Source organism: Acromyrmex echinatior, chromosome 3, assembly GCF_024713525.1.
Source record: "Acromyrmex echinatior isolate Ae372 chromosome 3, ASM2471352v2, whole genome shotgun sequence".
NCBI lineage: Eukaryota > Metazoa > Arthropoda > Insecta > Hymenoptera > Formicidae > Acromyrmex > Acromyrmex echinatior.
The window spans coordinates 19,595,665-19,622,007 of NC_141854.1; the positions used below are offsets into that span (position 1 = coordinate 19,595,665).

Below are 26,343 nucleotides of genomic sequence, written 5' to 3' on the forward strand. Positions count from 1 at the left end.
TCTCTCTCTTTCTCTCTTTCTCTCTCTCTCTCTCTCTCTCTCCCTCTCTTTCTCTTTTGCGTGCATTCTCCGTCCGTTTCCACCCCCGACCATCGACGTTCCACGTTTATCGAACCATTGCGCGCGCACCGATAACAGTAACGGGGCGTGCTACGTCTTGGTTGGCCGTAGACGTAGGTGGTGGACGCACGGCCGACCGACGACGACGAGGACGACGGCGGCGACGTCGACGTCGCCGAGGACGAGCGTAGTAGACTACCAGCGAAACTCGCCGCGCGAGAAATAGTTCGCCTGCCGACGCAGTAATCAGTCGTTCTCGCAACGTTCCTGAAGAAGCGTGCGCGTTGTGTTGTTATTTGCATCGTTCGCAAAGTCCGTCGCGAAAGCCATCGTGAGTTCACTCGAGGGAGATTCTACGAGTACAGCTTCGAGGTATCGTTCGAAGCTGTAGCAAAACGCTGAATTCGAAGAAGCATATGAAATAAATCGAAGAGGTTAGCGCTGAGAAGAAGGAGGATTGTGGATCGTTTGTGATATCGCTGATCAAAGACCCGATAAGCAAAATACCGAGTTTTAAAGGCGAGCGGTACTTTCGGATCGTGAATCGCGTTCGAGAAAGTGTTTTGAATGTGCGTTGATAGTGCTTCAAGAGTGCAGTTCGAGAAAACGTCGTCATATAGCTGTCTGTAAAAGCGAGTAGACGACACGCAAAGGACAAGAGTCAAAGTATCAAGTAGGGTGTTTCGGTGTATCAATCCAGTGTTTTCGTTCACTTGGCCCATCCTCCCTCCGAGAGGCGGAGGGCGGTAAAACATCGATCGCTCGCCATTTTGCGCGACGGCCGACATCTTTTGCGCGCATCGACGACATCTTGCCGCGTGACATCTTCAACAATACGGAAGTTACAGAGGCTGCAGACCTACATTAAGTGGAAGGGCCAGATTATTCACGTATATAGTTCTTGAATACATCTCATTCTCTCTCTTTCTCTTATCGATCATCGTAAACGACCGTCATATTATCTGTAACATTCTCCCATCGCGGAGAGACTACGCAAAATTTCGCATAGTGTGATAAGAAAAGAAACAATTTGGCAGAGAAACAGGAAATAAATCGGAGCCCAACGTTGCGGGAGGAAGAAAAAGTAGTGTCCTTCAAGTCGAAGGTAGAAATCAGCAGGCTGGGAGGTCGGTTGAGTGAGGTGGTGGGTCCCGTCGTGGAGGAGGCCATTGAGCCAGGGGATGCGACCCCGCTGACGGGACCCTCGAGGGAGACCTCGGTTCCTCGAGCACCCCCGCCGCAGCGTGTTACCCCAAGTCCGCCGAGACCACCGCCCGCTACGTCTCAGCATCACGAGAATCCGGGTCACCCGACCCACAATCCGGGACACCAGTCCCAAAATCCCGGGCATCACAACCCGGATCACTCGCCCCACAATCCGGGTAATCTCGGCCACAATTCTGGTCACAATCCCGGTCACCAAACTCATAATCCAGGCAATCCCGGCCACAATCCGGGCGACTCCGGTCACAATCCGGGCAATCCCGGTCACAACCCGGGCAATCCGGGCCACAACCCGGGTAACCCCGGCCATAACCCAGGTCACAACCCGGGTAATCCCGGCCACAACCCGGGTAATCCCGGCCATAACCCAGGTAACCCCGGTCACAATCCGGGTAATCCCGGTAACCCGGGCCATCCAAGCCCCGCTGACCAAGACCAGAATCCCGCTGACCAGCCGGCACAAAATCCCGGCCATCCGACGAGTCCAGGACGAGAAGCTCCTCATCCACACGTGAGTCGTCAGCCAAGTCAGAATCCAACTCAGCCGACACAGAGTGGCAGGGAGCAAGCACAACCGAGTCAGCAGCAACAACCTCAACCGCAACAACAACAACCTCAGCCGCAACCGCAACCACAACATCTGGAGCGTAGCACCAGCACTATGGGGACCGTATTGTCATTCAGTCCACGAGATCGTCGGGGGTCTGTTTACCCGCCAACGGGGCATCAACATCCTGCTGACTTCACGTTAAACAACTTTAATTACGAGCAGCTAAACAATGCGAAGAATCGCGAGAACAAGAGCAGCGTTGCAACGGTGGCACCGGCGCCACCCACGAATCATCCACCGACCAACAACAACTCGTTACAGAACAATAACATTAACCTGAATAACAACGACAACGCGAGGATTATCTCGGAGAAGAACGCCCTAGAGAAAAACTTGAAGAAGCATTCACTGTTCATAAATGCTTTGTCGTGGAAGCGATTCAGTACGACCAACAATAACAAGAAGAAGCTCGACAACAAGAACAAGAACCTCGCCTTCAGGCAACCGCTCGATAATATACCTATTGTTGATAAGAATAAAAATATACAGACGCCACAGGTGAGTGCTCATAGAGCGGAAAACTTTTATTCTTTCTCTTCGATAGACGCTTCTTGTGATTCTGTTTTGAAAATTGATAAATTAGCATATTTAATAAATAAAATTTATATACAAAAAATCATATAAAAATAAATAAAAAGAACAAGCATACTTTAACAAAATTTCATTTTCATAATAAAATGTAAATTCAATCAAATTCAACATCAAAGCTACAATAAAAGTTTATTTAGAAATACGTATAGTTTTTTTGCTTGTATCGATAGCATTTAATTATTAAAATTACTAATATTATATTAGGTGTTGGAATTAATTCGTAGCGTTTTACAAGTGATGGGAAGTACTTTCATTAATGTATTTTTTAATGCTCATGTGAAATAAATAACATTCTTTCATTAAAAACGCTACGAATTAATTCCAACACCTAATATTATTTTACATAGAAAACAAATTTATTTCTAAATTTATTTTTTAATTTAAATTAAACTTAATTGCGCACGTTTAAAATAGAAATTACTTATTCAAGTTAAAAACTGTTATATATATTTATAAAAATACATTTTTTTTTACTGAAGAGTTTTATATATAATTACGTAACAATATACTATTTGTTATATAATGTAATATAACGCGATAATTTTTAATAACAATTTAAGATTTATTAATATTACATATAAAAAATAGATTAACAACAAGAAAAAATATATATATTGAATATAACACGTCTCATTGCTTGTTGTGTCTAGAGAAGTCTAGAGACCATTAACGAAGGGTAGATTTGCAGTATAAGGAATGAAATATACAACGTGCTTTGACCCCCCAGACACGATCGAAAGCATATCGATCGTTTTGATGTCTCTTTCACGCAGCACGAGTTGTTTCTTTATAAATTTTCAATCTATCTACTAAAATCATAACTGCTTTAAACATTCAGTTTATTCTTAACGTTAGATCATTGGTTTTTACGATTTATTTAAACTGTTCATTCAATATCAGTAAAATGTAAAATATATAAATATTTTATCACAATCTATCTCATTTACTTTATTAAACTTATTATCAGTGCCGTTTTTTTATAAGAAATGCTAAATAAAGTTTGCAAAAAGTTATCACATTACATTAGTTAAATTAATACGCAGTTATTATAAAAGTCACAATGTTAATAAGTATGTGTTCAAATAATATTTAATATAAAATATTATTAAATATAAGATTTAGAAGAATATTATTATGTTGATTATATTGAGAGAATTATGTATTAAAAGTTGATCTTTTTAATTAGACAAAACCACCGGCGTCAAACAACAATCACACCACGCACAATCCGACGTGTGAGAAATTGATGCAGAAACCCCTGCCCCCTGGACCAAGGAAAACTGTTATCCAGGCCTCCACCTCGGAATTGCTCAAGTGCCTCGGCGTCTTCCTGCACAAGAAATGCACCCGTTTAAGGGACTTCCAGGCCGGCGACGCTGTCATGTGGCTCAGGACTGTCGACAGAAATCTCCTGCTTCAAGGCTGGCAGGTGAGGTTGCCATTTTTGCAAAACACTGTCAACAGAAATCTCATGCTTCTTAAAATTATTGCTTAAATTATAAATGAACAAACATTTGATTTAAATACGTATTACATTGAAAAAATGTTTGTTTTTTTACGATATTCTTTTCCGACATTTTTATTTAACGTTAAACATTTCATTTATAAATAATCTTTAATGAAAAGAAATGGAAAGAAATATGAACGTAGTAATGAATGTTTTAAAAAACATTTGAATAGTAATTCAATATTTTCCAAACAAATCTCTGATACTTGCTTAATAATAAACATTTTCATATGCTAGATAGTTAACGTGCTTCATAAAATATACTCTCCGATAATATAATTATCGCGGGCACTGGTTCAACATTAATTAATATATTACTCCTGCGGTTATTTCGCTATCGTTGTAATTGGATAATTAAGACACCAACAGCACAAAGTAATTAACTCTTGCTGATTGAACTGCTATGATTAACGTCGATATATGCAAGTTACAAAATCCATACAGTCGATGGTCGTTGAACAACGAATATATATATATATATATATATATATATATATATATATGAATATTTAAAAAAATAAAGTTCAACAGCTAATATAAATACTGTATTGATTTGTGACAAAATATGGATAATTGTTTTTTTAAACAAACTGCCATTTTATTTGACTGTTATTGAAGTATTCCGAAATACAACCATGATCCCATTAAAGAATACGAATATTTGTCTTCAATGCATTAAAAGTTTCCCTGAAGGGACTATCATTACAAGTGGGATGATAGTCCACACGTGTCACGGAGAAAAGGGCTCCAGTCGTACTGAATTCTCCGGGATGTGGATAGCGTCCCATGGGAATACTCATAATAAGAGTCATCTAGGGCATGCAATATGTTAGAAAGGGAATTAAGCGAACTTTTCACGAGACAAAACTGAGAATTTCCATTTGGATGAATTGTAACGGGAATCGACTTAAATTTGCATCGCAATAAGAGAGGGTAGTGAATTGTAATGTAGGATTTTGATTATATATTTTCTTATTGTGAGTCATCCGATTGAAATGCTAAATTATAATACACTTTTCCTAAAATTGTTTTAATGGAGGAAAAAGATGAATGCAAAGGTTTAGAACAAATATTATAAATTTTTTCTGTCTTATTTTTAAATTGTTAAATAAAATATCTTTTTTCATTAAGAAACAAGGTTTTGTAATGTAACCTACTTTTTCTAAAATGATTTTTAGGTAATTATTTTTTTTTACAAAATTGCTTGCTACAATTGTATTTGAAAATTAATTGTCTTCCAAATTTGTTTGTTTCTCAGAATAGTTTTTGAATGTCTTTTTTCAGATTACCTAAACTACGAATTATATCAAAGTTTCTTTTTAGCAAAGTTTTTTTTTTTTACTTACTATTTTTGATCTACAAATTCGATATCGTGAGTTTTATTGCTTTCAACAAAATTGAATCGTTATATCATTTTCTTTTAGAAGTAAATCATAATCAATCAAAAATATTTGCTCGTGATTTCAGTCGGCGCTGGTATTTGATTCGATTATGAATTCAACATTTATGTTAATGGGACTATCGTGCACGATTGCGACCTATGCAAATTGCACGGCCCCTATAAGACTCGCCTTCTCCGCTCGTAGAAGCTATCGATCAAACTAAAAATATTTCAGTCCGATAGTCAACTGACGTAGATGCCCGCTGAACTTAAAAATACTATGTAACTATTAATAATACAATGCAAAAATCTGCGTTGTTGTTTATCCACTTTGTGCCTTTGTCTTTATGTATTGTATCATCCGCACGCTACATTAGTTTTCACCACAGAAGCCGAATTTTCCTCGACAAGCATTGCAAATTAAAGTTTCGAACATTTTTTTTTAATTTGGTAAATAACACTTTTAAAATTGTTTTATAAGTTGCTTTAATTAAATTTGTTGCTACAAGAGAGAGAGAGAGAGAGAGAGAGAGAGAGAGAGAGCACATATACACACATGTGCATGTATGGTAAAAGACAAAACTTTTTAGAAGCATGAAAAAACCTCTTTTGATAGCATATTATTGGACGTTTTTTTAATAAATAAAATACAGGCCAAACATTTCTAGCGAACGCCTGTTATACTTTAATACAATCACCTTAGTGAAAAGATTGATTTAACCTTTTTAATCATATCATAAAAGAGTTGACGTACTGCAATTGACGTAAAAATGACCGGTTCGATTATGCGAAGTAACCAAAATAAATATATGAAAAAATAACTAATGCATTACCACGATTGTTCAAAACGCGTCTATATCGTTAACGCCGTGCACGAAATGGTTAATTATCTATCGATCAATTGGCAACAATTTTTTTTACTTGCTTTATAACGAAAGTCATTATCGATTAGCATATCGTGCAACCTTCAGCAAACCGCAGTGCTTGTGAAGTTTCATGGAAAACAGTACGCGAAATGCGCCGGTAATAATTCCAGTTCGTTGCGGCGACGATTCTCCGTTCCTGTGGGTGGACTTTTTTCATCGTGAGTGACGTCCCAATTGTTGCGAACAATTGCGCATTGTCGGCATCAACCGACACGTTTATCCTTGAGCTAAGGTAGCTTTGAAGAATATCTTGTTATAATTAAACTCACTGATGTTCGGACAAGCACAGCGCATTATGATTTTGTGTATTTCGCGCTTGTATTTTAATCTTGCATCTACATCAGAAAATATATTTGTTAAATAATTTCGCCAAAGTCATTTAAATGTAGTCGTTGATGAAACAGATGTCCACATATAACAGCTAATATATTTATCCTTATCTTATTTAAAGAAATATCACAAGTACATTTTTTAACGAAATGGAAAATTCATTAAAAACATACAGATTTTCTTGTATTATATTTGAAAGTAATATAAAAAGTTTGTAGCTGTAATGTTTATATGAAAAGTATAAATTTTCAATTACAATCACTTTTTGTAGAAATCACCGTACTTCTAATATATCCTTAAGATATTTAAGAATTAATCTAATGTATTTTTTTTAATATGTATAATTAGTACAATATTAGAATAAAAAAAATATACGTCTTTTCTTCCTCTTTCTGTAAAATCTATACGATTTATAATCCATTTTAGAATGAAAGAAATGTAAACATTATTTCACATCACAAATTCGCCCTGTTATTTCCGAGAATTCATTTGGCGGTGTATTTTGTCATTTACGATAATTTGCGACATATTATGACATTCGCGTGCTTCAATCTACTTTGTAGGGAGGCGTCGAAGACGGTCCATAATAAAGTGCTTTTGCGTAGACACGCTCCCTAGCAACGTCCCTGCGCTCATCGACATCGATTTCTCTCGTCGATAAATTCACACGTAGAACTGGCAGGACGAGTGAGATAACACTCGGTCTTGCATCCAAAGATGAAAGAGTCCGCGTTATCTTGATGCCCAGAAAACGGCTCACTAACGACCTAGGCTGTCTTTTTCTTGCTACCCGTCTGATTGCGTGCTCAAGTTCTTATCGAGAACATATCTCTCTGTGTTGACTTAGGATTCTCCAAGTTTTTTTTCTGAACGATGAAATAGTACTTTTATATAATAATATGATTAACGGAATGTCTGTAAATAATTACGTAAAAATATATTTATACATTTTATTGATATTATCGAGTTGAACAAATTAATTACTTTTATATAACAAAATTATTAGCAGAATATTTATGAATAATTGTAAAAATATACATACTTTATTAATTATTATATTATCAATCAAGTTAAACACATTGCTTTTTATTTTATCAACTAATTGTAAATACTAAAATGATAAAAACATTCTATTTTCGCTGTGACAATTTTGACATTTTTAGCATTTTCAGAATACTTTTTTTGTGAATTGTCAGTCAAATGTCGTGTAAACAATTAAGAAATAATGAAACAATTAATTATTCATTTTCTACACCTAATGTGTAGTGACCATAATTTACAAAACAATTTTAATATTTTAACGTATTCTAATTATTAAAATAATTTTCCTGCATTTAATTAAATATCTATTATTAAAGTTTACATGCGTGCAAAAAATAGAAAGAGTGTCACGATTCTATCAAACCACCGGTGAAAAATATATTTGAATTAAGTATTTTTTAATTTATTCAAATATATCGTTTTTTACATAAAATAATATAAATGATATAAATTTTTTTATTACAAAATTATTTTTATTATTATATTATAGAAAATTTATAATAAAACAAACGTTTTATCTTATGTATGTTTTGTCTTTTGTAGAAATAAAAAATAAATTTTATTTTATTTATGTTTTGCTAGTAGAAGTAAAAAATTAATTGCATAAAAACACAATTTACAAGCAATTTCTGACGGAAAAGGTATTTAATTATTTGCTTTCTTGGAATACTATTAATACTATAGGTATATGTGTGAATTCGTATGTGTAAAAATCAATACACCGGACATTTCCGTGACACACACAATGCAACACAAATGTACAGGGGAGATATACTTGCAGATATAGAAAAGAATAAGCTATTTATGCGTTCAAGTGCATTTAATTCTTGAAGGCTCGTGTAGGTAAACATACATGCACGGTTTTTGTTATCAATTCGTGCCCTGTAACAACAGCTATCGAAACAAATCGATTTTCAGCCCTTAAATCTTTCGACTATCATTCTTTTGATTACGTAGTTCGAGTTTACCCTTAAAATAAGCTTATTTATTTTGATCTTACTTAAGAGCACTGACCGATGTTTAAATATCTCAACTTTTTCTTGTATAAAAAGATTATATCAGATAGAAGAATAGAAGATATATTATGCCATGACATGATTTCTTTGCGATGCAATACAAATTCTATTTCCAGCAACAAAATATATATTAAGCAGACATTTTCTTACTATAATTCTCTTCAGAATAAATTATATATTACACATATATTAATAATATACTGTTAATTCAATATCTCTCTTTTTAATTCTATAATATATAGCTTAGTTAATATAATATATGTAGCGTCAATTCATATCATACTTTAATTTATATTAAATTAATTATGTGTAATTTAGTTTATATTAATTAATATAATTATATTGAAATAATTATATTTATTATATTAATTGATTTTTGCTAATTTTAAGATGAACAATTTAAATAATTCTTTTTAGAAATTAAAAAGGAGCTCTAAATAATTAAATTCTTAAAATAAATAATAAACTATTGGCATACTTTTACAATATATCTTTACTCTTCATCTAAATACTATTATTACTAGGTTGATATAAAGATGAACTTTTTTATTATTGATATTGCAACAACCTACTCACAAATACAAAATAAATATTGCTACGCATTATGAGAACATGGAAAGGCTAAAGTTGATGAACTTCTAAGCCATCTATCTTATATTGTGGCAAATTCGCAACAGCGAGTTAATGAGGATTCGGTTGACAAGATATGGGAAAGCGCTGTGGGAAAAAGAAGTGCAGCAATGCCATATCAAGGGGGAAAATCGCATAAGGGATGAAGGGTCACGTGCACCGTAAATGTTGCGCAGGAACGACAGTAACGTCGCGAAATCACCCCACAGGGATATGTGAAAAAATGCGAGTATATATAAAAGAGGCGTTCACCCCTCGATTTTAATTACAAAGGGGAGAAACTTTCTCTTCTCGGACGTCAACTCCTAGCAAAGAGTATATTTCTTTATCGCTTTAAAGCTATAGAATAGGGCGTAAAAAAATTTATTCTAGACAATGCAATGTTCGCAAATTGACGTTAATGGGAAATGAAAAGATCAGAAAAGCAATTATGATATTAAGTTTTTGTTAGAACCGCAAATAATTAATAACAAGGTGCATATGATATTATAGCAGCAATCTTATAATAGATTATCTACTGGCTTTTTAGAAGCAGGTCATACCCCGGCCTTTCCCCGTTTTCATAGTTTTATTGATTTTATTCAATTTGAGCACATTAATGATTGACAGGATTAATAATATCTAATTACTCACGATTTGCAACACATTTCACGGAAATAGGATCACATACCCTACATAATTTTTTAACGCATGCTATCCTAATACATCTTCTTTAATGACCCATAAATTTTTATATCCAGCACATAATAAAAAGGGTAATGGAGGCATACATACGTAATATATAAATTTAAATATATAATAAAAACACTAGTACAACTGACATGAAGGAAATATTTTAATATTCAGACGTAAAACAAAAAAGTTCTAGTTTTTGCGCATTTTCATTTTTATGAAACGAATACATAATAAGAAACAAAATAACAAAAAGAGACACATATATCTACTTATATAAATTATATTTAGAAAAATCTAATTAAATCAGCCAAAAAGGATCCAAAAACAGCATTTTAGTTATTATAATTAGAAATTTTGTTTGTGCAGAGACCAAAATGCCATTCTTGATTCTTCTATTGATTTAATCAAAATATTTTATCAGTATTTATCACAATATTTTATCAGATACACAGACCAGCAATATTTTAATATTTATAGAACAAACGTGATAAATAGAACAAAGAAATCCTATTTTGTATGTTCTTTTTAGAACGAAACGCTGTTTATCTTTACTCAACGCTCTGAACGTTCCGAAATATTGAAGTGCATCAGCAAACTACAAATCGATCTTGCGCGTGCTTAAATCTAATTTCTCAAGTCTAATATATGTATGCGGTTCATCCTGAGAGTACACTCCGAGCGTGTGTCTACAAACTACGCTGCGATGAGCACGTGTAAAGACGACCACGAAGCGTGACCGTGTATATAAAAAGACAGATATGGCAGCTTATACGATTAGTGTGTTTTATGATAGAATCGAATGTTCTTGTATGGGGGGGGGGAGGAAAGATATGTGTATATGTGCACATCTATAAACGGAATTTTGTTTATTCAATCGTTTTAAGGCTTAGGGCTATTACAACATTTAAAAAAAATACGTATTTTCAAATAATTAAAATTGAAATTCTTCAAATTCTTAAACATGATCTGAACAATCCTAAGTAAATATCATTTCGTGATATATAATATTGTTATCAGTTTCTTTTATAATGTGATATACTTTTTATGATATATATAATAGCTTAATGATACAATTAGCACTTAAAACGTCATTGAATAAACAAATTTCTACATATACACACACATTGCATAAATGTGTTTATATTAACTTTTTTTACATATCATAAACTTCACTGATTATGTGTTGCATACCCATCTCCTTCTTAATATAGTACTGTAATTACATTTTTTGTGATTGTTTTGTCATAAATGTCTACATAACTTACTGTTTTTATATCCACAATAAATAATCCCAACATTTTCAAACTGTGTGCTTAATCAGTTTTAAATAAATTTGTTTCTTAATATAGTCCCCTTTAAAAACGTTGGATTATGATCTAACCTAATTATGAATTTCATGAAACATTTTCAAAAGAAAGAAGCAAATTTTTATGTTTTAATTATTTTAGTCCATATTTATCAATATTACTGTTTAAATATTTAATATTAAAAATTTTTAATATTAAAAATATTTAATATTAAAATTAAGAAACTTAAATGCTAGTCATATTACCATTATATTACTTGGTAAATATTAATTATTACAATATATTAATAAGATAGAAAATTTAAAAATTACATTATATATTTATTTACATTTTATTATTCTAATATTTAACATAAATCTTTTTAATGATATATTAATATTAAATGATATTGATGGTAAGAAATAATTTATCGAGAAAAAATTATAAACGAAATTGATTTTTGACAATTCATAAAACAAATATGTTCTGCTGACAAGCAATTTCTTATGATAGCCGATACGCAGTGTACATTCAATCACATTTACTATTTATTTCGACTATAAACTTAAATAAAATATTGACTATCTGCGTCTACGTTATTATCGTTCAATTCCATCGAGACGTCAAAGCACGCAAGCAAACTGTCTTGTAAACAGTCCATAGACGATTCTATTCACCAATTGATTTTGTCTGGACGTTAAACAAGATCAAATCCGGCTGTCGCGTTGCTGAAAATCTGATTAAAAGGAAACCGTACATGGCTGAGATTGAAAATTCTGTTCCTGTCACGTTTCCCGCGCGCAGCATGTGTGTCGTACGTCATATGTCAAATAACACCTAAATTAATTATTTTCGAGAAACACTCGGTAATCGGAAGAGACACAATTGAGACGATATAATTACAGAATCGGTTGGACCTTCATACGACTGTTGACATCCAAAATTAGAATCAACCGAAAGCGGATATCGACTGGTGGCACGCGGATATGGCGCTCGTGTGTGTTTCATAAATTTGCATAATTTAATTACACAACGCGTAGCTCGGGGGTTAATTGTAATTCACGTGGATTCGGGTCCTCGCAAAGTTCCATCTGGGACATCCCTGAGCCGACTAAGCGTCAGATTGTCATTGCGGTTGAGGGTGTTTCGTGTGCATGCCAACTACGCCGCTAATTGGTCCAAGTAGTGCACTAACGCATTATTCGGAGAACCGTTATATCCGTAGTCTTGGAAATTTAATTAAAAGGTTTAGGTCTACGCAAAGGCGACTCGAATAACGCGCGAAGCTTGCACGTTAGTAGAGCAGGCCGCTCACCCCTGGCGAATATCGACCGACGCAGAGATATATACGTTCTCGTCGAGTATATTGGCACCCCTAATTCTGCATCGCGACCTGCGGCTCTTGAGACTCTTGAACAATGTTGTACCTGATCGAGAGGGTCGCCTCTTCACGAGTCAGCGGAAGCACGTGGAAACCCTAATGAATCGTGCATGCGACAGCGAAAGCTTTATACAGTCTACTCTTTAGGAAATAATAATGACAAACGCAAAAACATTATAAAAAATCGTTACTCATTGTCATAATTTTTTACATTCTTCTTTCACTTCTCAATTAATCTGTTGTTTTGAGACTTTTTTCTCAATAAAAGAAACATAAAAGGTACATTGAGAAAATTGAATTTAAAAAAAAAACGGTTCAAGTGGCTGGAAATAAAATTTTTGAGGTAAACTGATTTTGTTTTTAAATAAAATGAGGACATCTATATAATTTTATGAATTTCACTCACGCGACATGTTTTATGTCACAAGTTGTAGACATAAAAACTTCGTCGATAGCTGCCTATGAATAATTTTTCTCGATTGCATCATGCGATCTGTTCACAATAGTTCGCTAAAATACGTCATTCATTTGCTAAAACACGTATCTTAATACATCCTTTTTCAAAATATATCCTTTTTACTACTTCCTACATTGAAGATTTTCCAAAGATATTTGGATAATTCGATATTTAAAACAGTTAAGTGCTAAAAAGGAAAAAAATTTATTGTTGATAATTAAAGTAAGTTCAAATTAAAGCTCTTATACTTGAAACAATGACTCAATGCAAAAGGATTGCAAATTTGACATAAGAGGTACCAAACGTCATTATTGACCGTTACTATTTTTCAGATTAATATTATATTTCTTGTATAAAAGTTAAAATTTTGAAACTTTTTGTTTTTTCAATAATTGTGTTCTTTATACTGATGAAATATTACTTTTTTTCATAGTATTATATTCACTTATTCCCTTTAGTGAGAAACATTGATATTTTTAGTATTAAGAACATTGTTCTAGGCAATAATTAGTTGATGCAATTCATGAAATATTTGTTGCAATAATGTGAATTACTCGCAATCAATATTGAAAAGACATAAATCGAAGGATTTTATAATCCATTATTACTTACTTTATATTATTACTATTTATATCATTATTATTTTAGTTTATTTAAATCTATCCTTCCTTTAAAAATAATCACTGAACTATATAAAAATTTAAAAACACGGTAAATCGACTTGAACCGTAACGTGTTATATAAAGTGACAGTGAAATGGAGTTCTACGCCGCAGGCAATCTCGTCTACGCTAAAGCAGTAGCTGTCCGATTGTATTAGCAGTTCCTCAGGCGAATCAGGCGCTCGGGTTTTCGCGGGAAAATCGAAAGAATCTCTGATACGTTTACGCGAGGCCGTGTGCATCCCTTTTTCTTTCCGCTGCATTGTGCAAGGTGCACTGCTCCGATTATCCTCCGGCGCGCGCTGGCACGAGGGCGTGTCGCCGTCGCCGAGAAGTGTCGTCGGCCCTGCCAGCGTCGTACGGTGCCAGAGGGGGACGCATCCTGGCGTGTGAGCAAATTGCAAACGTGAGTGCGCGCGGCGTAATGTGCATTAAGCCGAGAGACACGGCTAACGAGGAACGGGGCGGCCGACTATGCGGCGCGGACAATAAAAACAGCAGCAGGTTGCCGATCGCGCGGGGAAAACGTATCGAGGGCATCGATCCTCCCCGGGTCACCGATGTGGCCTCACCGCGCTTAATGCACCCACATGTGCGACGGCCGCATCGCACCACGCCGTACACCACCTCTTACGAATCGATGCACCTACGCTCCTCCTGCACCATGAGCCGATGCATCCATGCGCGCTAATACGACTATACGACTCGCTCCGTCTTGGCGTGCACGCCGCGAACTGATGCGTGCACGGGTTCTCCCTTGATGTATTATAATTATGTATTTCTCTTAAATGAGAACAGTTTGTTATTTATAAGTATTATTCGTCGTGTAATGCATAATTAGTTAACTTTGTTAACAATTAAAATTAAATTATTTTAATATAATAGGTACATGTAATTATACTTACATGACATTATTGTCGTATAATACGTATAGCATCTCTTTATTAAGCGAGTATTATTTATTTATGGTAATATAAGTCAAGTTAGTATTTTAAATTGTGTTTAAAAACCAGATCGAATTAGTATGTCTACATCTTCAAGCTAAATTAATACCGCATTCATTTATAATGTATTCATATTTAATACAACGTATTTAATAAATGAAATAAATAAAGTGTTTATCAATTGTATTCATTAATTTGTGAAATTAATTGAAATATACATAGTTGAATAAATCTGGCAATAGTTTAACATATTATATAAAATTTGATATATTTTTGTTAATCAATCACAGTATATTTATTATAAAAAGCCACTTATTACATTCAATTTTTTCATTGATTGGATTTCCGTTATATGTGATAAAAGAAAGATAGTTTCTCTCTTTCCTCTCTTTATCAACGCATACATATTTTCCTTTATATTAGGCAAGATGTATGGATTGAAGTAGTTCCATTAACTCAAGAAAACAAGTGTAGATTTCTTCACTTTCGATATATTGATATAGAAAAATCATTTCATTTTCATTGTGAAAATTTTGATGACCTGCACATTCATATGTATGCATATATATATGTATAAAGACAGTGCATATATATATATATATATATATATATATATATATATATATACATAAGGGTGTGTATGTGTGTGTGTGTATATATATATATATATATTTATATATATATTATTTTTATATACATGTGTGTGTGTATATATATATATATATATATATATATATATATACACACATGTATATAAAAATAATATAGTTGTATACATAGATGTACTTAATTGCACATTTTCTTTTATGTTTCATGGCTACGGAGGTCTTATCAAGTATAAATAGACTCTCTATTTATACGACATATTCTCCTTATATGTGTATCCGCACTAATTAACATCTATGTGACTATATTTGTATCCAAAGTGCTTGCGTTCGATATATATGCCTATACGTATTTACACTGACACGCGTGTACAATACAAACACACATGTGTTCCTAAAGTCTATAGGGAAATATTCAACACAAATTCCACACTATACTGCACAGCAAAATACTATGTAATTAATGACATATGTGAAAACATAGTTTATATTAATAATGATATAATATCAATTCAAACGATGCAAATACATATATTGACTTAATTAAGAGAATTAAGTTCACTCAATTTATCTCAAAATTGTGTCAGTTGTGTAACATTAAAATGCAGGCTTAAAAAAATATCTAATGGATACATCATTTAAAAAAAATCTTTCTATTTCCATAATTGCGAGTCGTCACGAACTTTATTTTTATCGTTCATTGTTGTCTGAGATACACCGCTGATATTTATGTTACAAAGTGATGTACTTTAGATGTGAATCATATTGTTCTACATAATTACGTTTACGCAGGGTTGGATAGTGCTAAGTTAAAAAGTTAATTAATTTTAACTTAATTTAGTTACATTTTGGACTCTTAACTTTTTAATTTAATTTAGTTACATTTTATAGATAACTATTAACTTTTAATTTGATTTTTTTTAAGTCAATCCTTAGATACAATGCGAGAGGCTAATGAGTATATAATTTAGTAATTTTATATTGTATAATTGTTACTTGTGAACAAAAATAACCAGATTCTTTAATAAACAAACTATGAGGAAAGAAAAATATGAAAAATTATGTAAAATAGTTAAACTTTTTCTTTTTTTTTTTTGGTTGTTCGAACTAAATTTAACTTTTAATTTTTTAATTACTTTTTTTATTAACTTAACTTTTAATTCAATTAATTTTATTATTAATTACTGTGTATTTTAATAACTTGTATTTTAATTAAGTTAAATTTTCAAGGTTGTTAATTTAACTTAGTTAAAAAAAAAGTTAACTTACCCAACCCTGCGTTTACGAATGTATAAGTCTTATTTTTAAAATTAGATAAAAAAATAGAATATTTCTAGACAATACAAATAAATATAAAATGATTTACAAAACGAACATGTTTTATTTATTTTATTATAAATTAGATTAAACTAATATGCGTTCTTAAATAAAATTTTAATCACATATTTATCTTTTTTTGTTTGTCAGGACGTGCCCTTCATAAACCCTGCCAACGTAGTGTTCGTGTATATGCTAGTGAAAGAGCTTGTCGATGGAGATGAGGCATCCGAGAAGGAGCTCCAGGCGACGGTACTGACGTGTCTTTATCTGAGCTACAGTTACATGGGTAACGAAATTAGTTACCCACTAAAGCCGTTCCTCGTCGAGGATAGCAAGGACAAGTTCTGGGACCGATGTCTCCTGATCGTCAACCGACTTAGCTCCGAGATGCTGCGAATCAACAGCGAGCCCGGTTTCTTCACAGAGATCTTCAGCGAGCTGAAGGTACGTTCTATTATTAAAACTTTGTAATAAATGTTTTGAGAATCATATATATCCTGCACTTTGTTACTTATTAATCTTATTAATACAAGCAATGAGATAGCATTTCTTACTCCAAAAGATAATAAGTAAAAAAAACAAGTTTTCCAGAAAAGAGGAAAAATTATTTTTCAATTTGGCAGAAAATTGTCTAATCAAATAATGTTGCAGCAAAAGGAATATATTTTTAACATCAAATATCATTTTTGTTTTCGTTTCATAATTTAAAAAAAAATCATCTTTTCTGAGTTGTGATGATTAAGACGATTTTTTATGAAGTTAGACAACTTTTAATGAGGTAATATTTATTTAACCCATTCATTAGTAATAACTCGAAAATCACTTTTTTATGTCACTTTTGAAGTAAAGGGATGATATAATATTTCCACTTTAAGAATTTGATATAATTATATGATTCTACTAATTTATCAATTACTTATATTATAATTTTTGCATTTGAAATACATAAATCAACAAAAAAACTTTAAAATATGTTTTTTTATATTAAAATTAAAAATATCGTTTATTTGATAAGAGGCGATAATTTTCCTTCTACATCCTCTTCCAAGAATTGTTTAAGAAAAATCGCACGACAAAATAAGATCACATTGAATCTAACTCTAATTTGCGATTTCGATCAGGCCTGCGGTTCCAGCGAACGCGGAAGTCTGTCTGGCAGTGGCCTCGAACGGAGCCTCGTCGTCTCCGGAGTCGCGGTACCCACCAAGGCAGCTTGACGGAGCTACACACACCTGCTGGTGCGCATCGCCAGGCACGGCTGCGACGTCACGACGCTCTGACGATGGCCGTCGCGACGACGTGGAGCCGCTCTCGCAGCTTGACCCCACCGCATCGACCTCGACTTCGACCCCGACGTTGCCCCGCCCGCAGCCGCGGTCTAGTCGCGACGATGACATATTCTGCCCGTCGTGCGGCCGACGACGTCGCGAGGAGATCTCATGGATGATCGAGGACTTGGACGCCATCGAACCGGCACCGCTAGAGTCGCAAAGAACGCCGACAAAGATCTGTAGCTGTAGCGAGACCGACGCCCGTAGAGAACGCGCCAGTTTCCTGAGGGTACGCAGCACAGATGTGACATGGAGTACCAGCAGCTTCTTGTCGCCCGATGAGGCGATCTGGGATCTGAGAAGGCGCACCAGCGAGGGTACGGAGTTTCGTTGGGAACTCCATACCTCGACTACAGACTTGGATCTCGTCAGAAAGACCAAGTGCAGCTGCCACAGTCTAATTCCGGGACAGAAAAAACCGGAAGGTGTACATCGCGGCGATCTCAGAAAGCATCATAGTGCAGAGACGGACAAGTGGTCGGTCAGGCCAGAAAATCTGCTGACACCGATGCACGACCTAAGGAAGCACAGCAGCGACGACACCAGATTCGCGAGGGAGGCCAGATGGTTACAGGTGCCGGATGTGATGCCAAATCCAAAGCCCAGATGTACCTGTCCCAAGGTAAAAACGCCACCACCCGCTTCACCAGTGGAAGTGAAACCGGAGCTGAAGGAACCGGAGAAGCCGATCACGCAGAAGGAGGAAAAAAAGTTGTATTACTCGAAATCGTTGACGCCCGAGGAACCAGCCGTGCTATGGGAAAAGCCAGAGGTGAAGAGGCAAGCTAGCGAGGATCCGAGAGCCGCCAGAGGGAAGCCCAGGGATCGACCCAAACTGGAACGTTCCGCTCAAGTGAGAAGCGAAAGTTCGAGGAGATGGGGCTTCTCACAAAGAGACAAAGACAAGGATAAGGAGAAGGAAAAAGTCATCAGCCCGGTGGAGAGCAAGAAGCCGATACGAGCGAGATGGGCCATGAAGCCACACGTCTCTCTACCCGCCGAGAAAAAGGCGCCGAAATGGTACAGAAGCCAAGACGAGACGAAGAGCAAGAGTCTGCGCGAACGGCCAAAGTACAGCATACGCAGGAGCATGTCGCCGGAGCCGGATCCACGACAAATGAGCAAGCTAGAGAACAGAATTGTGCGACGTCTGATTTCACCAGAGATCAGCATCACCAGCACCAAGTGGGCACCGTATGAGGACTCGTCACCATTACCGACGATCGGGATAAGAAAACGCGACAAGCAGAAGCACATCAGCGATATCAAGTGGACGCCGTACGACGAATCACCGAGCGAAATCCCAGTCGAGGTAATCGATGACAAGAAATGGTCACCCTTCCACAATGTCACGCCTACGCATTGTCCGCCACCGGAACCGACGACACCCAGCAAGAGTGACGACGAGGAGTTCCGGTGGAAGATTCTCAATATGGTCGCGCCGTTCCCACTCTACCAAGGCGGTTGGAAAGACGAGTCGCCGGAGAAAACACCACCGAAAAAGGCGACGACGCCGGATGACCTATCGACGCCGATCTGGTCACCAAGGGAGCCTACCACGCCCACCGCTAAGCGGAAGAGTATCGTGCAACCGGATTACTCGCCGGAATACTCACCAGTGGCACGCAGATCCAGCAAACCTCGGCTCATCCGGAAGGGTGCGATCAGGGTGAAAGCGTCCCTCCCCACCACTAGTCCTCTGGAGGACAGACTGCCCCAGGCCGGGCCGCCCCCGCCGACGGTAATAATACGTGCTGCTAGTGAGGAGACTAAACGACAGAGGCCCCAGCTGACCAGATCCAAGGCCCTGCTGGAGGTGCCGAAACATATAGATGCAACGAAGAGATCGTTGAGCGAAGAAGGACCGCGCATGCATCCTCGCGAACGTCCCAAACCGCCTGGAAGAACTCGCAGCGAGGAAGTGTCCAAGTACGACGATCCTTGGTTGAGGGCGGAGTCTCCTGAGCTGCGTGAGTACGTTACGACGGTATAACGATTCCTTCCGTAAACCGTCGGTGTCGTTAGGTGTCATCGGCAGTGAACGTGGGCACTGGCTTCCTTAATTTATAATCGACCCGCTTATTACAAGCAGCTCAAAAAAAAATAATAATGCAGCAAGATATATAAATGGAGATCGTGTACAGGAATTATTATTTTCTAATATATCCATTACTACAATTTTATAAAGAGTTACTGAATAAAAGTACGAGGTCTCAGACTAAAATGATATTAAAATTGGGGTTCAAACAGCTACTCGGAGAGAGAGGGCGTCCCGCGACAGACAGCGGCTCGGTTATCCTCGCAAGGGCCTCATGAAGAGATAATCTTCGAAACCACCTAAAAGACGAGACGGCAGGGCACAGCTAGTCGAGATGAAGATTAACGAGGTTCGAACGAGACGGGAAGGAAGATTCTAACACAATCGCATTCGTATGGGTGCCGAAAACTTCGTTGGCCTACACGAAGACTACAATGGAAAATACCAAAAAAAAAAAAAAAATAGAAGAAAAGAAGAAAAACGAAATAACTTCGAATTCATTTTCGGCATTCGACGGTCGTTTCCATAGCGAGAGGCGAGTCGAAGCGGGCGGAAGTCGAGGCGAGGGGTCAAGGACTGACTATTATTATTTAAATAGAATAATATATACATGTGCGTTTTCGCGTTGCGCTCGCAGGGAAGTTACTTCTCCTCGGGGTGCGGCGCCTGTAATACTCTCAGCTCAAGACGAGATGTAGGGTTGCGCGCGACTGGGCGGACATCCGGCAGGAAAATCCGCGAACTCTGTGTGAAGGCGAGCAGACGAAAAAGCCGGTTGCCACCCGGCGGGCGTATACGAGACGATGGTTCACCCGTAGGACGTTGATTGATAGTTCTGTACCGTAATTAGTAACGTAATGCTAAAAACGATTAAAGTATCGACTAGGGAATAAATAAATGACATGAATCTCTATAGTGTAAGCGTGACTAGTTGATTCGCGGAGAGAGTGTTCTCCGCTACGGAGGATGAGAGATATACACAGGGTGTGTCCGACGTGGATCGAGGGATCCACCTCGATCGCGGACGCGCGCGAATAAATAACGTTTAAGCATAATTTGTATATGTACGTATACTCCGTACGTGTACACGTAATTATATAATATTTGTAACGTTCGCTTTTTTTTTGAGCGACAAGTGTATAAGAAGGAGAGGAGATAGAGAGGTAAATAGAAGAGAAGGAGAGGAAAAAAAAAAGAAAATCACGGAGATGCGATTAGAGCGCATCGTGATCAAAGGATTGGCCTCGTTCCAGGGGCAACGCGGATCTCCGCCCGATCGAGAACTGTCGGGGCTCGACGAGATACGACTCTTTGTTATTCGTTCATATCTGTTTTTCTTTTTTTTTCTTTTTTTTATACGTTATATATATATATATCGACGTGCGAGAGCGTTGGATCGATAGCGCAATCCTGCAATTTACGATTGCGTGAGTGCGTGCTTCGATCCAGATTCGCGACGATCGATTTCGTTCGTTGTTTCGGGCAACGATCTGGCGGTCGTAACGTAAAATAAAAAAAAAAGAAAAAACGTCGCCGGATACGTAGCCCCTCCCCGTGTGCCGGTGCGTGCAATATTAATTAAGAGATCGAAACGACTCGGAAACGTCGGTGGACAGCCGCGTGAATACGGGATACTAAGAAATGAGGAAAAAAAACTCTAAATTCTTTGAAGTGGAATCTCACTCTAAGGAGTAAAAATTGAGCCGGAATCTTGAAAACGAGCGATTCAATTCAATCTTTAAGAGCGAGATTTACATTTATAAACATTTTAGAGAGTAAGGAGGACTCATACTAGCAAACGTCCAAGGGACGTTCTAGATGTTCAGAAGAAGTTCCAAAGTCTTAAGGGTATATTGTCAGAACGTCCCTCGGATAAGATGTGCTATGTAGGGAGAAAACCGACAGGGTGTGTCCGTGGGGGGACGATCGGCTGCGCGTAACTTGATCGTTTCTCCCTTCGTCCTCGATGTACGTAGTTCGTTTTTGATTGAACGATGCCGTGTCTCGTTGCCGCTTGTGTTACTCGCTTTAGTTTCGCGTTCGCGCATGAAGGACATTTCGTTATATCCCGCCTTTGACACGGGACGGTTCCGCGCAAGTTTTTTTTTCTCCCACCCTCCTTTACGCCTCCCGTGATCTTTTTTATATCGTGCGCGTGTGTCTCGTGAACGATATGGCTCAGTATTCTGCGCGGCTGATATTAACTGTGTATAGCATAGGGGATTTCTTACTTATAGGTACCGTCATCCATGAGCAGATACCGTTAACGGAGAGGCCACCCTCTCGCGCACATTAGGGGCGCGTTAGTTGCACCCGAGTGCGCTCGAGCGACGACGCTGATTAGACGCCAGCCCTTTATTTTCCTTCATTGGCGAACACGTCCGATCTCGTGTCGCGCGAACGGCCGCCGTCGTTTAGCGCATAATTTTTTTTTAGGATAGCTCCGCGTATAATTGGCACCGCGTGAACGGTCACCCGATAATTTCGCGGTACCTTTTTGTCTAAGTACCTTAATGCCATTCTCTCTCTCTTTCTCTCTCTCTCTCTCTCTCTCTCTCTCTCTCTCTCTCTCTCTCTCTCTCTCTCTCGATGCACCCTCTCGACGCACGCTTCCCTTTCGTTTCCTTCTGGTCTCGTCGATCGTCCGTAATTGTTCTCGGTAACGCGATCGATGAGCGATTAGTGATATTACGACTTAGCGATACGATAGAAGTTAATTCGAGTAGCAAAGTATCCGCGGCAAGCAGGGGTCGTTACGTGCGTTTACTCTTGCATTCCGTTCGCATCTCGCCTTCTAAGCGTCACGAGATCGAGCGTAACCGTCAGCGGACTGGATGTATTCCGTGCGTTTCCTTTTAAAGATGAAATATTGAAATGAAAGGATACTTAATGGGCTTTCTATAATGAGCTCTTACTTAAGCTTCAAGAGCTTCTTAAGCCGTAAGAAATATTAAAATTATTCTTCTCACATTCGATTGCGATTGATTAGTTTCTTACGGATTAAGACTTAAAGGATTTGCTATTGCAAGTCTATAAGATGAAAACAGCGAAAATCATTGTCAACAGTTACTCCATAATTAATTCTTATAGAAATCCAATTTAGTATCTATATATACTGATCAATTTAATACTGGAAATGACTTATTTTGAGCAACAGTGCTTTTAGTTCTCAATATAAGTAATTAATCACTATTTCCAATATTAAATTTTCATTTTAAAAAATTAAAAATTCTTTCAAATTGTAACGATGATAATCCGAGGCGATTACTCGTATATTTTCTAGTGACTCATCTCAAAACGGAGAAAACGCGCGGAATCGCGTCAGGGGAGGAAAAGGGAGCGCGATGCATTCGAACGAACGCGCAGGTCAATCCGCGAATCCTCGCGGGGATTCCCTGATCCACGACGGACAGGACGCGTTTTCATTTCCGACCGCGCTTCCGTCGACGATTCGTAAAAAAAAAAATCGATCTACAGAAACCCGTTGTCGCGCTTACGGAAATTACGATGCGGAATGGAAAATGCGTCATAGAGCAACCAATCAACGTTATTCCGAATCGCGCTAATTGGTAGTTTCAATGACGCGTTCTCTATTCCTCGGCCCTTTTCCGTACCGTGATTTCACCCTTAACGTCGTCGAAGGAGGCCGGAACGTCGCGTCGCGCGATCGCGCCGCGTGGATTACCGCTTGTATTGTACACGTACATACGTACACGCATTATACGCTACATAGCGATTCGTTTCTCCACGAATTACACACGTATACATATAAAAAATATATATATATATAAAATATAAATATATATAAATATATATATAGTTTTCTCCCCTCTCGTAGTGCGTACACATAGCAGTTTATTACGGCGTTATTACGTACTGTACGATATTATACATAGCATAAAAAAAAAAAAGAAACGAGACTACGTCGCGTACTCGCTATCAACCGAAGGGACGCTATACCGCCATTCGCGCGCACGGCTGTCAGCGGATGGACCGTGTATGCATATATATATATAGTATATACATATATATATATATATGTATACATATACATACATATATTCGTATTTATATGTATGTAATATGTACGACACGGACTCGCGTTCGTTCGAATAAAGAAATAGAATGAATAGGGCACGTGTGTGCACTGAGAGAACGCTATTACAGTATAAAAACAAACTTGTATCCGTGCTGCCATTAGCGTTAAAGCAGAAGACGGAGGTGCAGTGAGGTGTGAGGACAAGCCAAAGTATATAGTTAATGAAAATACACACGAATTTATGTCCACGAGGAGACGTACATACTTATACGTATGAAGAGTGTGAGAGAGCGAGAGAGAGAGAGAGAGAGAGAGAGAGAGAAGAGTGAGAGAGAGAGAGAGAAAGAGAGAGAAAATGACAAGCGCACGCATACTCGAATACGTACGCTTAGTTGCGTAAATCCGTGTATACATTTAAAAAAAATGTGGCGAACGAGAGGAAAGATTTCTCAAATGTCTCTTCTTTTGCTTTCTACTTCGACAAGTAAGTAGCAAAGGAGGATAATAAAAGATTAGATTTGGCAAATTGTTTTTTTTTTTTTCGATTTGAAAGCTATTTTCAAAGGAATTTCTCATGACCCTTCGAAGGTTCGTTACGACAGAATTATACGAATGGAATCGGCGAGACGAGAACTCGTAGTTGTCGAAACTCATCGTGAAAATGATAAATTGAAACGAACAAATGGTTCACCACACGATACTTTACGCTCGTTTATATTTTCCTTGAGCTTACATATACGGAGTTTCGCGATTAAGTATGCAATTGACAATTGACAGTCATCTCAATCCCTCCCAGGGTGAATTCGTTTCGCGGCGCATGTGAGAATAAGTTTAGAGATCTTCATGTTGAATAATTAGCAGTCTCATCCTATGTATCGTATAATCGAGAGATCAAGCGGCCGTGAGCAGTACGTATTTAGCGGTAAAAGACACAAGAAAAAAAACTATATATGACGGATAAGCGGAACCTGGGAATTATTAACGGTATTCGTAGCGTGTGTACTGTATTTCGGGTGTGATCGATATGTTGTCTGAGTTCCCGAACTATATTGTTACGTTTGCGCCTATTAGTATCATTCCTCTTCACACGAACGACATTATTATTATTATTATTATTATATTTATTACGATTATTATAATGCTCTCTCTAACGCGATATTACATTGTGATAACGTAAGACTTGTTTCTAGTCCGATTCTAGCTCTTCTAATCTCGTTATAATTATTCTATCAGTACTCAGTCCAATTCCCTGGCCCTTCTCCCCTCTCCTTCCCTCTCCCTTGTCCCCGACCGTAATGATTTATCAAACGATACGACGCGTCGCGAGATGCGTAGATCTCGCGTATAGAAAGGTGCATCCTCTGTGCAACAAATACAGTATACAATCCGTAAATATGAGGTCAATGTTGATTTGTTTAAATAAATGTAAGTTTGAAAACCCATCGTGGTATTTTATTCACGCGAAGCACGGAATGGTCATTTACGTCTCGCATCCAATTCACGTATCAATTGATCTACTCTTATATGTACATATAATTTTCTCTAACTTGAATAATACTTGAAATATACATACTATATATTTGCACTATATTTAAAAAAAAAATTTAATAAATTCAAACTTTTTTATTAAATTGTTAATTGTGTGAACTACAGAGATACAATATAATTAAACTTGATAATAATACATTCTAACTTAGAGTATTTATCTAATCGATTGCCGCAACAGTTTGCCACAATTAAAAATTACTAGTAAAAATAAAATATTTTTTTATGCTCAGAACAGTGAAAGCAAAGCTCATTACAATCGGATTTGAAATATAAATGTGAATTTATGGCTAAAAATCGAATTTACAAATGATTAGGATCACTTGAAGCTACAAATGCTTCAAAGAATTTTTTTAATTGATCAATTAGTACAATTCTTTCTTCCAATTGATCAATCAAAAGTTTCGAAGCATTTGAAGAGTCAAGTAGACTACATCCTAGATATATGGAAAATACCTTGGTGAAAAAGTTTCACTGAAATTATTCCACATTTTGGAACATTTCAGCGAAATTGCTGAAAATTTGCTGAAATTCACTGAAAGTAAATTTTTCAGCTAACATAAAAAAATCTGAAAAAATCACTGAAATCCAACCGAAATTTCTCTGAAATTTTCTCAAATTTCTCTGAAATTTTTGCTGAAATTTATCTAAAATTTTGTTGAAAATGAATTATTCAGCTAAAAATCGTTGAAATTAAACTGAAACTTTTTTAAAATGTTGAAATTGTGTTGAAAAATGTTCCAAA

The 26,343-nt window shown here is 36.8% G+C and overlaps 2 protein-coding genes across 2 annotated transcripts; both read left to right on the forward strand.

The window, feature by feature from the left end:
* The first annotated feature begins 142 nt into the window (after positions 1-142).
* On the forward strand, positions 143-17,898 carry Cdk5alpha (Cdk5 activator-like protein). Its single transcript, XM_011060794.2, has 4 exons — positions 143-2,392; positions 3,672-3,914; positions 16,793-17,089; positions 17,767-17,898. Exons 1-4 carry the CDS (start codon positions 1,946-1,948, stop codon positions 17,860-17,862), a joined length of 1,083 nt encoding a protein of 360 aa, XP_011059096.1. The 5' UTR covers positions 143-1,945; the 3' UTR covers positions 17,863-17,898.
* LOC105148832 (uncharacterized) lies at positions 17,872-25,495 on the forward strand. The gene is made up of 2 exons (XM_011060779.2): positions 17,872-19,946; positions 20,227-25,495. The coding sequence occupies exons 1-2, from the start codon at positions 18,089-18,091 to the stop codon at positions 20,298-20,300; spliced, it is 1,932 nt and encodes a 643-aa protein (XP_011059081.1). The 5' UTR covers positions 17,872-18,088; the 3' UTR covers positions 20,301-25,495.
* The last annotated feature ends 848 nt before the right edge of the window (positions 25,496-26,343 follow it).

Bases quoted from the DNA above. Each gene is read 5' to 3' on its own strand.
- Cdk5alpha (XM_011060794.2), top strand. From the start codon at position 1,946: ATGGGGACCGTATTGTCATTCAGTCCACGAGATCGTCGGGGGTCTGTT. The intron at 2,393-3,671 runs GTGAGTGCTCAT...CTTTTTAATTAG, and splicing joins AAAATATACAGACGCCACAG to ACAAAACCACCGGCGTCAAA. The intron at 3,915-16,792 runs GTGAGGTTGCCA...TTTGTTTGTCAG, and splicing joins TCCTGCTTCAAGGCTGGCAG to GACGTGCCCTTCATAAACCC.
- LOC105148832 (XM_011060779.2), top strand. From the start codon at position 18,089: ATGATCGAGGACTTGGACGCCATCGAACCGGCACCGCTAGAGTCGCAA. The intron at 19,947-20,226 runs GTGAGTACGTTA...GGGTTCAAACAG, and splicing joins GGCGGAGTCTCCTGAGCTGC to CTACTCGGAGAGAGAGGGCG.